We start from the raw sequence: 15,477 nt of genomic DNA, 5'->3' as shown, positions 1-15,477 counted from the left end.
CACAGTGGCTCACACCTGTAATCCCAGTATTTTGGGAGGCTGAGGTGGGAGGGTCGTTTGAGCCCAGGAGATCGAGGCTGCAGTGAGCTATGATCACACCACTATACTCCAGCCTCACCAACAAAGCGAGATCTTATCTCTTACAAAAAAAAAAAAAAAGCTGCTGATGCTGCAGCTAAGATTTGCTAATTTATCTCCCAGTACTGATTTGTTTTTCTTGATCAACACAGAAAGGAACGTTCGAGAACAAAAGTAACTTACCACCTATTTGTACTGTATCTTTCCCTAATACTACTATTTAAAAAATTTTTAAAGTATAACATTATTCCTCTCATCAATATGTAGCCAGTCTTCAAACAGCCAAATGTATTTATGCTAAAAAACAAATATGTATGATATACATTATAGAAAATTACTATACTCAGTTACTATCCCGGACTATATTTACTGATTTAAGACAGATATCCTTAGAATAGGATTTCCTAAACTAGGATCCAGGGAACTGAGATTTGGTTTGTGCTAAATGAGCTATGCTAAACTACAAGGTCTATGAATACAGGATTCTGTTCAGCTTTTTCATCACTGCATCCCTTGTGTTCAGACCAATGCCTACTATTATAGTCCTCAACAAATATTAAATATTAAACAAATATTAAGTATTTCCTTTCAAAGAAGGAAAATATCAGAATAAAAGGTAGTGGTAAAGATTAGAGATGTATAATGGTATATAGTAAGTTACTTTCTTCCGTAACACTCCAGTTTAAAATCCTACATCAGCAAACTGTACCAATCACTGCCCTTCCTTCTTGTAGTTTCTCTAGACTTTAAGTCAGACCACTCATTCTTTGAAGATTATAGCTATTGGTTTACTCTCATACTCTCCAACAGTATTACAATAACAATTTTTCTATCCACACAGATGGTCTCCTGGCCTCAGTTTGTTGACCTCCTCCCCTCCGGTGATCTCATTCCCCAATCCTCTTTCAGTCACCCACTCCCACAGTTATATTCTTAACACTGTCATTACTAATGACTACAAACTGTCCATAACCTTAATCTTAAACGCCTCTGACAACCACTTGATATTTCTAGCTCATTTATTTGAGCCTATTGGTACCTAAAACCCACTGAATCTACACAAGTTCACTGTCCTTCACCCCTCATGTTCTCATTTCCTCTCCTGCTTGGCTTAGATTTCACAGTCATCACCATAATCACTCCTTTGCAAATACCCTCAACTCCCTTGATCCTCTTTAATCTTCTCATTCCAATCTGGCCAAACCCCAACTCCGGTTAAGGTCCAATTCTTCACCTAATGTGTATCTCCAATATACAGTTCCAGTACAGTTAAATGTGTTTGCTAACAAGTCCCTTGTTAAATTAATGACCACTAACGTTAAGTGGGACATTAGTACTGCCCAGCAATCCTACTACATATCCCTGATCCGTTCACTCTCGGAACACATTCCATGGCTTCTTCTCTCTCTTCAAACCTCAATATTTCTTTCCTCATCCTCACTTTCAGCTGGTTACATCACTCTCCATTTAATTTAGAAAATAAAAACAATCAGAAGAGGCTTTCTGCCAGCTCACGTCACCATATCTACCTACTTACCTGCTGCATCTGTTCCCATAAGATAACCTTTTTTCTAGTTAGTTCACTCCTTTCCATAGTCAACCCCTTCACTTTTGCTTTTTATCTCATTTGTCATCTACTCAAGTGTGTTATTTCAGCATTTCTCGCCTTTCTTCTGCATCATCAATTTCCCCTCTCTACAAGAGCACAGCATTCTAGTTTATTTGAAATAAACTGAAATTTATTCTAGTTTAGAAAATCCTTGCTTGTCTCATAGTCTCCTACAGCTACTCCCCTACTGCTCTGTTCCCTTTCATCACAGAATTCTTTGAAAGAGCAGTTTATACTCACTGATTACAATTCCTCTTTCCCACTCACTTTTAAACCCTCCATTTTTTGTTTTTTCAGACAGGGTCTTGTTCTGTCACCCAGGCTGTAGTGCAGTGACACAATCATACTTCACTGCAGCCTCAAACTCCTCGGTTCAAGTGATCCTCCTGCCTCAGCCTTCCAAGTAGCTGGAACTACAGGCACATGCCACCGCGCCTGGCTTTTTATTTTTATTTTGTAGAGTTGAGGTCTTGCTATATTGCCCACACTGGTCTCCAACTCCCAGCCTCGAATGATCCTCCCGTCTTGGCCTCCCAAAGTGCTGCAATTATAAGCATGAGCCACTGCACCCAGCCTGCAATCAAATTTCTGCCATCAAGATTCTACCAAAGTGGCTTGTCAAGATTGTCAGTAACCTGCAGGTTGCAATTTTAATAGTGTCAATGGAAAGTCTCAATGAAAAGGTGACATTTTAGCAAAGATCTTAAAAAAGGCAAAGTAACAGGGTAGGGCTAGTATCAAAAATATTTAACAACTGGGACAGCATGGGCACCTACTAATTGGTGGATGTACACTTGAGCAGGGTCTTAGAGGCCATCAAAGTAAATCTGGTGATGACAGCAGAGTCATCAATATACACATGTCCTTAAAAGATGTGCGCCTGAATGAGAATACCAACAAAGTGAGCACAGAGAAGATATCTATGGTCCAGGTCTTAGAGTATTCCAACTTTTAGAAGTGGGAGAAGAAAAGGAAGTAGCAAAATAGACTATGAAAATGATGCCCGAGAATTAGGATGAAAACAATAATGTGATAACTTGGAGGTCACAGAATAAGTGCTTTGGGGAAGAGGGAGTGAGTAACTGTGTTAAGTGTTGCAGGTAAGTTAAATAAAATGAGAAATGGAAACAAGCATTAGATTTAGCAACCCAGAGGGAAGAAAGTGACGGCAACAAACGGAAAAACACAAAGCTGTTCAGAGTATATGGAATCTACCTATTTTATTTACTTTTATTTTAGACATGGTCTCACTCTGTCGCCCAGGATGGAGTGCAGTGGCTTGATCTCGGCTCACTGCAACCTGTCTCCTGGGTTCAAGCGATCCTCCCACCTCAACCCCCCATGTAGCTGGGACCACAGGTGCACACCACCACGCCTAGCTATTTTTTTGTATTTTTAGTAGAAATGGGGTTTTGCCACGTTGCCCAGGCTGGTATACATTTTATTTCACAATGGTTATGAAGAAAACTTTTGTGTTTTGAGAAAACTCATTAAAGGATGAGGCTTCAACTGCACTGTCAGGTACCAAGCAAGCCTATCCATACTTTTCAGTTTGGCAAGCCTTACTACTCCTCTACATCCTTTTCAGTCATAATACATCTGGGTGAGGAGACACAGTTACATGTGAACAAAATCAAATACACAATGCTTTTCTATATAAGACAGACTATAAAAGCCAAAAATATTTGAGGATGATCACAGGGGGTTAAAGTGATAGAAAAGGCTTCTGAAGGAGATGTGAAGAGACAAACACACACAAATAAAAAAAAAACCCAAAAGCAATACTCATCAAAAATATGTAGTATTGGTGAAAGTTCTGAGGAAAATATTTTGATACATTTCTGGAAGCAGTGTACCAGAGGGAAATCTAGTAATATAAATATTTAAGATTTTGAATAATCCTGGATTTCTATCAATTTTATTTCAAGGAATTCATTCTAAGGAAATAATGGTAGATACGAACAATCATTTAGCAATTAGTATGTTCACTGAAGCACCTTTATAACAACAAGAAATTAAAACAATTTAAATGTTCAGCAACAGTATATTGGTTTTTAAAAACTATGTTACATTTATATAATGAAATGCCCTACCAAGAGAAAAAATGATGGAATAGTTCTTAAGGTAAAAACACATACAACATAATTTTAAAAAGTCAATTTCAAAACATGATATATACAATATCACCTTAAGTTTTTTAAACTATTTTTTAATTTTGTGTAGTGATGGGGTCTCACTATGTTGCCAAGGCTAGCCTTGAACTCCTGGCCTCAAGCAATGCTCCTACCTCAGCTTCCCAAAGCAATGGGATTACAGGCATGAGCCACTGTGCCCAGTCTATCGCCTTTACTTTAAAAGTACATATTATGGGCCGGGTGCGGTGGCTCACACTTGTAATCCCAGAACTTTGGGAGGCTGAGGCAGGCGGATCACGAGGTCAGGAGATCGAGACCACGGTGAAACCTTGTCTCTACTAAAAATACAAAAAAATCAGCCGGGCGTGGTGGCAGGCGCCTGTAGTCCCAGCTACTCGGAGAGGCTGAGGCAGAAGAATGGCGTGAACCCGGGAGGCGGAGCTTGCAGTGAGCCGAGACTGCGCCACTGCACTCCAGCCTGGGCGACAGAGTGAGACTCCATCTCAAAAAAAAAAAAAAAAAAAAGTACATATTATGGACTGAATGTTTGTGTCTCCCCCAAAATTTATTTGTAGAAACCCTAATTCCCAGTGTGGCTGTATTTGGAGAAAGTAATTAATGTTAAATGAGGTCTTAAGTGTGCAGCCCTGATCCAAATAGGATTAGTGTCCCTATAAAGAAGAGAAACCTCCCTGCTGTCTCATTCTCCCTCCCTCTCCTGACACGCATGCACAGAGGAAAAGCATGTGAGGACACAGTAAGAAGGCAGTATCTGCAAGCCAGGAAAAATGCCCTCACCAAAAACTGAATCAGCCAGAACCTTGATCTTCAACTTCTAGCCTCCAGAACTGTATGAAAATTAGTTTGTTGTTTATGCCACCCAATCTATGGTATTTTGTATGGCAGCTTAAGCAGATGAATAAAATACAGCCATTTCTCAGTATATGCAAGAGACTGATTTCAGGACACCCCTCCCAATCCCATACCAAAATCTGTGGATCCTCAAGCTCCTTATATACAAAATGATGTAGTATTTGCATATACCCTACATATATCCTCCCGTATATTTGAAATCATTTCTAGGTTAATTACAATACCAAATGCAATGTAAATGCTATGTAAATAGCTATTATACCATATTGTTTGTATTATTTTTACTCTGGTATTATTTGTTTGTGTGTGAATTTTTTAAATCTGTGGTTGGTTGAACCTGTGGATGTAGAACCTGTGGATATGGAAGGCCAACTGTATGTAAAAAGATTGCTAGGCTATATTCCAAAATATTAACAATGGCTTTCTGATTAGTGGGGTCATGGATTATGTATATTTTCTTATTTTCGCTTAGCTGAAATTTTATATAATTAATATGGATAACTTTTTAAATAAGAGCTAAAAATATTTTCAAAAGACAGTGAAAACATTCTTCAGAATACTTCCTGACAGTACTTATGTTTCCAATAGAAAGTAGACACTTACGTTTATTTTAAACCAAGAGAACTAAGATCATAACTTCTTCAAAGGCTCCCAATAATCCCTGTCCCTTCTGTAATCATGACCTTTTGTAATTCCCTCCACTTGAGTGAGTCTTGAGTGTGAGTTGGACCTACTGGCTTGCTTCTAATGAAGAGAATATGGCAAAAAGTGATAGAATGTCACTTCCATGATTTGGTTATAAAAACTGTCACTGTCTTGCTGGTACCCTCTCTACCTCTTGCTTGCTTGCTCTCATGAAACAAGGTGCCATGTTGTGAGCTGCCCTATGGAGAGGCCCACAGAGCAAGGAACTGAGCCTTTGGGTGAAAACCAGTGAGGAATAGAGGCCCTCAGTTCAACAGCCCATGAAGATCTGAATCCTTCTAATAACTATGTGTATAAACACGAAAGAGGATCCTTCCCTACTTGAGCTTCAAGATGACTACAGCCTCAGCTGTCACCTTGATTGCAACCTGTGAGAGCCACAGAACCCTGCTATGCTGCATTTGGATTCCTGACACATAGAAACTGAGATAACAAATGCTGTTTTAAGCTATTACATTTTATGGTAATTTGTTATGTAACAATAGATAACTAATACAAATACCTACTCTGAAGAGCACTCAATAAACAAAATGTAACCAACCCTTCCTGCAAGTCTTACAAATTTCAATGTGATAATTTATAACTTCTAGATAAGAAAAAACAAAAAGACTAAGAGGATTTTAAGTGACTTAGAGGTAAAGGATGGCAGTGGAAACATCAGATACTGAATTCGAGCTTCTTGAGTGTCAAAACCTAAGTCAAGATTATCTTTCTGTCCCTTCTTTGCTCCCACAGAATTCTTCCTGAACACTGAGCTGCAGGAACATACGTTCTGCTTAAGAAACACATTTTTTTTTCCAAGAAATAAATGTATAATAGTACATACATGTGACAAATATATTGTTAGCAATAACTGATGTTCCAGGCATTGTGCTAAGTAAATTATAGGTACTATCTTATTTAACTATCACAAACACCTTATGGAGTGAGTGATATTACTATCTTCATTTTATAGACAAGGAACCAGAGTAGATTAGAGAGATTAAATAAAAGTCACCAGCTAATAAAGTAGCACAGCCAGAACTGAACTCAAGCTTCTCTGTTCCCAAGCCTGAACTAGTCACCACTATGAAAAACTGACCCCATTAAAAATAAACACACACACACAACACAATTTAGTATTTATATATAGACCTCATGTAAAGATGCCCAGTAACTACAGTATACATGAAATTTTATTCTCTTTGTGAAGCATTCATTAAAAAAAGATATGATAACTTTACCTACAATATCCTTAGATAAAAGGCAGTAAAAAGTCAACATAAAACATTATGAGGCCAGGTGTGGTAGCTCACTCCTGTAATCCCATCACTTTGGGAGGCTGAGGTGGGAGGATTGCTTGAGCCCTGGAGGTGGAGGCTGCAGTGAGCCCAGATCCTGCCACCGCACTCCAGCCTGGGTGGCAGGGTGTCACTCTGTCTCAAAAATAAATAAATAAATAAATAAATAAATAAATAAATAAATAAATAAATTTTATATTTTTATTTTACATATTTTATGTATTTATGTATGTTTATATTTTTATCTTACATATTTTAATGTGTCATATCTTTACAACCTTCCTGTGATATAGGTAATATTCTCATCCCCATTTCACAGAGGGAAATTAGGAAATTAACAAATCACGGTTAAGTAATTTGCCCAAAGTCACACAAGTAGTTAAGTAGCAGAACTGGTATATGAACACAGGCAGTCTGGCTCTAAACCACTGGCATTTTACTCTAAACCAGAACATTCTACTTCTTCAAAAGCTGGAAGTTAAAATGGTTTTACAGTTAATGAAAATATTGCCCCTTTGGATATCCAACTAAATTACGGATCTAAACACCACCTTCAGAGGCCAAGCCTTCAGATTTTATGAAGTAAAACACCTTAGAAAAGTTATCTAAAAGTTAGTGTGATGAGATTATTAACCTTCTAAATGCTGGGGCACAGAAAATCATACCCCAAAATATGGTCCCTTGACATGCTGAACTAAAGCAGCAGCCTCAAGGGCTTTCTGGCCTCCCCTCCCACTTCCTGTCTCAATCCTCTGCCTCTCCCAAAGCATAGGATGAGGCTATTCTCTGAAGTTCCCTTATCTACCTAGAAACTGGACCCACCAAAGAGGAACACAATTGTCCCTGATCCCCTCCCTAAAATTTCATTAACTACAGAAGATTAAAACTCACATCACAAACAATGAAAAACTAAAGATCAGGAAAACAACTAAAAATGTTCAAAGTAGGGTGGGCATGGTGGCTCACGCCTATAATCTCAGCACTTTGGGAGGCCCAGTGGGAGAATCACTTGAGGCCAGGAGTTCGAAACCAGCCTACGCAAAATTGTGAGACCCTGTCTCTACAAAAATAAAAATTAAACAGGTGTGGTGGCATGAGTCTGTAGTCCCAGCTACTCAGGGGGCTGAGGTAAAAGGCTGCTTGAGCCCAGGAGTTGGAGGTTGCAGTATGCCTAGGCAACATAGGGAGATCTCATCTCTATTTAAAGAGAGAGAGAAAAAAAAGAACTTACATGGATAGGAAAGTGTGGGGAAGAAAAGCCATTTATATTCATATTCTAGTTCTTATGCTTATTTCCACAACCAGTAATAAGGCAGTATCTCATACTTCTAATACACAACTTATTTCTGTTTCATCGTCTCCTAATCTCTGTTTTAGACTTCATATCCTGATAGGCCAATCCCATAGTTGTATTATTTCCTTTTTCATTCGCCTCTCAAGTCTATCCACTATACAACTTTTAGCTTTTTGCTCTTGTTCTAATAATTAATAGGCTTTTTTTTTTTCCCATTTCAACCTTTACAATAGCATTTCTTCTTTCTTTTTATTTGGTGCAAGGGAGGTTACCAACTGTTTTGAGAACCTATGATTGGAAAAAGTACATATGTACATGTAGCAAGTTTTTACTTATCATTTTAAAGGGCTAAGACTCCCCCCAAGCTCATCAATTTTACTCAGGTTAAAAATTCTGTTTCATACTTACTGTATTTACAATAAAGCAGAATACAAACACAATATAACAAAAGATATGAAACAGGAGGAAAAGGCTCTTGGTACTCACAGGACAATGCAAAATCATACAGAAGATTTTATGTACAAGCACATAGTTTGTAGCAAAACCAAAGAAGCATGGGTAATTATTTAGGATAAAGATAACATTTTATAATGTTCTCGGAAATTTTTTAAATGGAAGAAAGAAAATGAAAAAAAAAAAATCATCCTTTGATTTTAATGGAAATGACCGTGACTATACAGGAGTTGGGAAAAGACAGTTCAAGGAACTACTCATTTTAAATAAAACACTTTGTTTACAATGGCTTGTACTCATACTATAGAATGTACAATACAGATAAAAAATCCAAATGAAAAAAACTGCTACAGGTGCAGAATATATACAAATATGAATATGCACTAACTATAATCAAACTGTTTTCTCTTTTTGTTTTAAATATATGCTAATTGTGTTGTCACCTTAAATAACACTGTCCTTTGAAAGACACTACCGTTTTTTAAGAGATTTAAAAGAACCCATATAAAAAGATTAATCTCAAATTCCTCTGAATATATTTGGTGTTGATAAAAGCCTGCCTATTTCAAGACTGGTCTGGGCTTTGGCCCTTAACCTTTCATGCACATGTAGTCAAAAGTCCTATAAAACTGTCAACTTGGCCTACCATTATCTGTGTCAAAGGTCACTTCTATACTTGAAATTTTATATTATAATGTGAAACAGAAACACTTAAAAAACTAAAATAAACACAAAGTATCACTATCATTTAGTGTCATCAGATTACTGAAAATTTTCAATAGAATTTCATTGTAGAAATTTTAGAAAATGCAGAAAAGTATAATGATGATGATGATGAGTAACAGAAAGGGTGCTAATGTCTTGTTTATTTTGCCTGAGCTAAGCATGTGGCATATACATTATTTCACTTAATCTCTGTAACAATCCTATGAGATGATAGGTTTTTTTTTTTTTTAAGATAGGTCTATTTTTATCAGTCACACAGCTAGTAGGTGGAAGAGAAAAAAATTAAACCTAGATCTAACTCCAGAACATAAGCTCTTATTCACTAATACATGCTGCCCAAGAAAGAAAATTAAGACCACCTGTAATGCCACCAACCAGATATAACCTCTGCTAACTAACATCTCACAACAATCCTACTCTAACTTTCCAATAATTCAAAGTCTCCCCTCCTTAGGCAACCAGTGGTACGGTTTGGTGTATTCTTCTAGAAATTTTTTCCTATGAATATATATTCATGTATCTATATAAAGGCATAATTTGTTAAATTATAGAAATAATGTTGCTGTGACAGGAGACTGGAACGGAAAAGTTAAGTGACATGCTCCAGACCATAAGATTCATCAGCGAAAAATCAGAATTGAAATGCAACAGGACACATTTAACAAAAAATGACCCTAAACCTTTGAGTATTTTTTCTGATTAAGACCTTGTCTTATACCTTAGGATCATCACTACAAAAATAATAAAATCAACTAACATTTATGAGCACTGACTATGAGCCAAGCATTCTTCTAAGTGCTTTATATATATTAAACTGATTTAAAATTATCATCTCTATTTTTACAGATGAAGGAATAGGTAGAAAGGTTAAGTGACTTGCCCCAAATCACACACCTAATAAGTAATACTGTAGATAGAAAAGTGATAGAGTGTAGGATGAATCCATTTTCTTATTTTGGAAATTGCTTTATTTAAATCACTAACAGTTGGTTACCCTTTTTCATAAAAATAGAATATGACTCTATCTCATACTTAACTGAATTTTCTGCTTTTAAATCTAAGGACAGTAAGGAATGCTCATGGAATTTATACAGTAACAGGATTAGAGGGCAATATATTTTTGGACTATATTGTGTCCACTTCAAGAGTTGAACAATAAATCCTGCTTGTGACCCCAGACAAATCGTTTGAATTCTCTAGATCTTAGTTTCCCCACTGTGAGACAATTAACACACACAATTCCCGGAACATCCCCTTTATTCTGGTAGTCTACTTAACACCATCGATTATCTCCACAGTTGTAGCTGCAGAACCAAAACATACTGTTTGCTTCTATTTTTCCCACATTTTTTGCATACAACAAACGTAACTTGAGGAATAGTAAACCTTTAATTAGATATTATAGAAGATAATGCTATATAATGAATCACTCAATTTAATATTCCAGCTCAACAGCTATACTCCAGAGTAGCTTTCCCTACACTTTTGGACTTAACCATCAATGAATTGGTTTGGTTTGATCCACAATTTCCTTTTACATGTAGGACAACACAGAAAAGTCAGACATGGGTACACAGATGTCAGGTACAAAAAGACATACCAAGAAAAATATATGTCCATTTCTCAGACACAAAAGCTTTATTCTTCCAACCTAAAATATAGGTACCAAAAGGTTTAAGTTTAGATAACACAGAAACAACACTAGCAGTTACTCCCCAGATATCAATAGTGGTAGAAGGAACCCCATAGACTTTCAGCATTGTTCACTGAACCACTGAACAGTGACTGTACAGTGAGCAGCCTGCAGCAACCCTGTAACCCAATTGGTTCTCAAAGCATAGAATCTCAAACAGCAGCTTCAGCATGATCTGAGATTTTCTTAGAAATGCAAATTCTTGACCCACTCCAGACCTACTAAGAAATTCTGGGGGCCTACCAATCTGCATTTGGACAAATCTTCCAGGTAATTCTGAAGTAAGTTAAAATTTGAAAACCACTGCTCTAACCTTCAGTTTGTGATTGCTGCCTCTGGGAGACAAAGTATTTTCCTAAATTTTCAGGTGATAATGAGTAAAGCAGGCAGACAAGAAGGTATCAGAACACTAGCAGCCTTAACTGTACTACTCTGTATGAATGTACAATAAAATATCATCAGTGGTGTTAGTATATCCTATGTGAAAGAAATTCAAAAATTAAGTATTATTTCACTTTATAATACTAAAATTTGCATGAAAAAACGCAAAATCTGTTTGTTTTGTGAGTATACTCTTCAATTCATTTGGTTATTGTTAATTTTTGATACTATGTAGAGATAATAGCTTCAACCCCCAAGTTACCATTCTTATCTTGGTAGAAACTAATTTTCAGAGCATCTAATAACTTGATTAGAAAAGAGCAAATCACTATAAAGTTTCTATGCTTTAAAATTGTTCAGATAAGGAAAGACTTTTTTAGCAGCACTTTGATATTGTGTTTTAGTTTCTTCCTTGCTTTCTAAAAATCATAACCGAGCTTTAGTTTAATTCTAATTCAGCAAAGAATTCATGCCTGTGGAAAATATATATAAATAATCACCTGAATAAGACTTTAGCTTTAGATTAGATTAAGGATGTCAGATGGGCAATCAGGAAGTGAAAGATTAGGCCCCCATGACAGTCATTCTGACTTGCAAATCTGGAAAAGAAAAGGCCTCTGATAGGGTTTTCCTTCTAAAACTCAAGAAAGGGATAGAAAATTAGCACTCTTATTTTACTTTATAACACTAACATTTGCATGAAGAAATGCAAAGTACAATATTCCATTGCCCAAGAAGCGTGACAATACCTCAAAACATGAAAGATTCTTCTAATCGTGTGCTATAGTACCATTTAAGGAACTATTTTATTCCTTTTGGAAACAGAAAAGCTGGTTCCTAATACAAAACTGTGATTGATTTAGAAAAGAATGGTTATCTATAAGAGTGGATGAAGCTGTTTCAATACCCAGAAGGAAAGCAAAATCCCCAAGGTCTTTCAATATTCAAAATTGACTCATAAAATGAAACGTCTCTCATTTTATGAGGTTTGACCCAAATTTTCTCCTACTGTTTTGTTTTTTGTTTTACTATGTCTTATCTGGCTTCAAAGGTGTATTATACTGACATTTCAGATCACAGCTAATGATACCTTCCCCAGAACTAGGAATACATTTTACTCTGCTGACCCCCATGCTGTAAATATGTAGTAGTTGTATTCACTGTGGTTTAACATCAATTTTAATGAGTAGGAATAAACAAAAGACCTAAAACCAAGTCTTCCAAGGTCCTTTACTAATGCTCTAATCCGTATACTCAGCTAGAGCTGTGAACATTTCTGACACAGCTCTATAGACTCACTGTAGAGAGAGTGTAAAGGATGTTGCCAGGCAACTCATCTAAGTTTGAAAGAATCTAGGCATTGATAATGAATCTTTCTCAGTTTGGCTCCCACACAAGAAGGGTTTTAGTGAACTCTCACATGTGTTTACAGGCCATTCACAAGAGGTATTTCTAAAAGTAAGTATCTGTATCCAAAAGGAGTCCATCTCGGAAACCTATATTTCTTTTCTAATTCAAGTTTAATGTTTCCAGCATCACAAGTATTTTCTACAATCAACCAGAAATTCAACAGGAATTAGGCATAAAGGTTGTATGCAAAAGTGTTGCATACAACACTTTTGTGTCTAGTGTTGAATGAATATTCTTATTCACATCTTCAACATTCCTGTTTGTACATGGCCACAGCAAAATTTCTTCAAGTATCTCAAATCACAAAGGTAACCCTACTTACCTAAAACTACTTATCTACCAAAATTATTTTAATTCTTTTGAAAATTACCTTTGAAATTATTTTCGATACTTACTCTCATTGTATCAAAGTCAAAACAGGGCATTCAGTAAAAACTATGTTCTATTAAGAAGGATAGGCAATCAGTTGCAAAAGAGGTAACATGTTTTTATGAGTAGTATACATGCAAAATACTGCTCTGCTGGATGGGCCTGATCCAATCCTCCCTCTTTCAAAGCAGACACTTTGCATGCATGCTTACCAGGGCAGTATGCATCCACATCCAGTTTCTGAGCTGAAGTGAGGGTTGGTGAGCCAAGCTCGGATTCTGGAATTCGTGGGCTCTCAACAAACTTTGCCTTCCTCAGAGGGGCTAAGAACAAAAAGAGAGAGAGAGCGAGCAAGAGACAGAGAGAGCAAGAGAGAAAGAAAGAGAAAGGAAGGGAGAGAAACAGGGAAAGAGAAGGAAAAAGGGAAAGAGAGAAACATAGAGGGGTCATGAGTAAGGGGAACAGCAGGCAACAGATGGAAGCACTTAAATGAACGACACACTCTGTCAGACTCAGATCAGGTTACCCTATTTTTTGAGCCAGAAAAAAAAAACCAACTGCATTCTTCATAGAGGAGATGGGTCTTGTTAAAAGTCACTGAAAACTGGAAAAGCTAAAATCTAATATTCAAAACTATTAGTATAAATTGTGATTGTTACCTTTAGTTATTTCTCTCTCTTTATAAAGCAAAGAGCTTTCTTACTTTGGCTTCTTTTGCCATTAAATACAGATGTTAACTAAGGAAAGCACAGGACTATGTTTTAAGGTTTTGTTTATAATAATTGTAATCAAAAGGTTTTTGTTATCCAGAAATAACTACTCTAATACTTGGTCATGATAAACACCATAAGTAGGATTAAATAGAAGCCATCAGGCCTAATCTACATAGCTTAACAAGAAAATCAATTACCTTACTTCTCAGCTATTAATGTAAGAAGTCAAAACTGTTGGTGGACTAAAATATTAACTAGGCCATGCTAGTTTGACACTAGAAGCTAAAGACATATGATTTAGTTACCAATTTAATTATGAGGCCTATGGAATATTAATATCTCATGCCATGGAATCCATTCATTCTTGTAAGGAATAAAGTATAACTCATGAATTGAAAGTTTTACTTATTGAAAGTATGTATACATTTTATTTACTAATTTTTAGGAGGAAAAATTCAGGAACGCTATTGATACACATTCGAATAATCAGTTATTGTAAAAGTTAAAATATTAGGATTGCTTAGCTGCTTTCAAACTGAGTTCTATTAAATAAACTATAATAGGGTGACAGTGCTTAGCACAGTACTGGCACAAATGTATTAGTTGAATCTGAAATTGATTTGTTTGTATTACATTGGTGTCATAATCACAGGTGGCCAAGACATGTGTCTAAGATCACATTACTTTTCTCAAAAGTTTCTGCATGTTCTTCAAAATCCTTATCCATTACTGACCCACAAGAGAGTCTACGTTATTCCTAAAAGACCCTGTAAAAAGTAATATACAACTCTGTTATCACAATGGTCAGAAATCTCCTTCATTTTCTTTGAAGGATACAAATCAAGTATTAAAAGTATATAGAAACTATTTTCAAAATGTGTCAATACTCAAAACCAACAGACAACTAAGTCACACTTCGGACCTTAGGGTATGTATATTTTCAGTGTATGTTAAAAAATAATAATAAAGCCTGTTACTGTCTCCATGGCAACAAAGGCCTAACATTAAGAGTCCTAACAGTATGGTTCTGTCAAAAGCAAGCTTTGGAATAGCAGAACTCTCACCTTTGCTATGAGTGTGAGACTTGAGCCTGTTTTTAAAAATCATTATTACAAATAAAGATCTGAAGTGATTTATATGTATATATGCAGGCTACTAATAGCCAATATTAGAATCTCTTTCATTATAATTTCACCAACAGATTTAAAAATAATGAAACAGTTTATTTATTCAATACTGCTTAGTATAGGAAAAATGATTATATAGTAATTTAATCCTTAAAGCTCTTAGGTCCTTTACTAGAATTTTATTAAAGCATTGTTATGGCATCAGAGTAACTATTTTACCTGCTGAGTTCTGACAAAGACAGCACAGGTCCCTGCTCAAGGGACTCTATATATCTTAAAATCTTAAAAACATTTTTTTAATAATGAAATTTAGGGCTAGTAGACAGACCAGAAACTTAAGGTAGAAATGTAAGAAAAAAAGTGAAGGATGGCAGGAGAACTTAAGGGAGGTATGAGGAGTGTACAAGAATTATGAGATGAAGTCAAGGGAAAAGATCAGGGTTCTAGAGATCATACAGAAAAAAGGAAACAGCTGAAGACTGTGAAGAGCGTATGGACTATATGGTGTTAATCAGAAGTTAAATAGATCTGGCAGAGGAAAAAAAATAAAACCTCTTACTAAAATATACAATTCTCCAGCAAAGAGAGTTATTTTAGATCTATGAAGCTCAATGTATACCAACTTCTTTAT

General features: G+C 36.1%; 1 protein-coding gene across 9 annotated transcripts in view; it reads right to left on the bottom strand.

Annotated features, from left to right (window-relative positions):
- The window catches only part of TANC2 (tetratricopeptide repeat, ankyrin repeat and coiled-coil containing 2), a 489,961-nt gene that overhangs the window by 270,980 nt on the left and 203,504 nt on the right, over positions 1 to 15,477 (bottom strand). For 5 of the 9 annotated variants that reach the window (XM_055258661.2, XM_055258662.2, XM_055258665.2 and 2 more), the window contains one exon: positions 13,219 to 13,329. The exons of the other annotated variants lie outside the window; for them this stretch is intronic. In XM_055258661.2, the coding sequence (XP_055114636.1) occupies positions 13,219 to 13,329 (111 nt within the window). The remainder of the gene's footprint in view (positions 1 to 13,218; positions 13,330 to 15,477) is intronic. 9 annotated transcript variants of the gene reach the window in all.

This window comes from Symphalangus syndactylus, chromosome 20 (assembly GCF_028878055.3).
Source record: "Symphalangus syndactylus isolate Jambi chromosome 20, NHGRI_mSymSyn1-v2.1_pri, whole genome shotgun sequence".
NCBI classification, from domain to species: Eukaryota; Metazoa; Chordata; class Mammalia; order Primates; family Hylobatidae; genus Symphalangus; species Symphalangus syndactylus.
The sequence above is the reverse complement of the archived record's forward strand: the minus strand, read 5'-3'. Positions and strand labels throughout refer to the sequence as shown.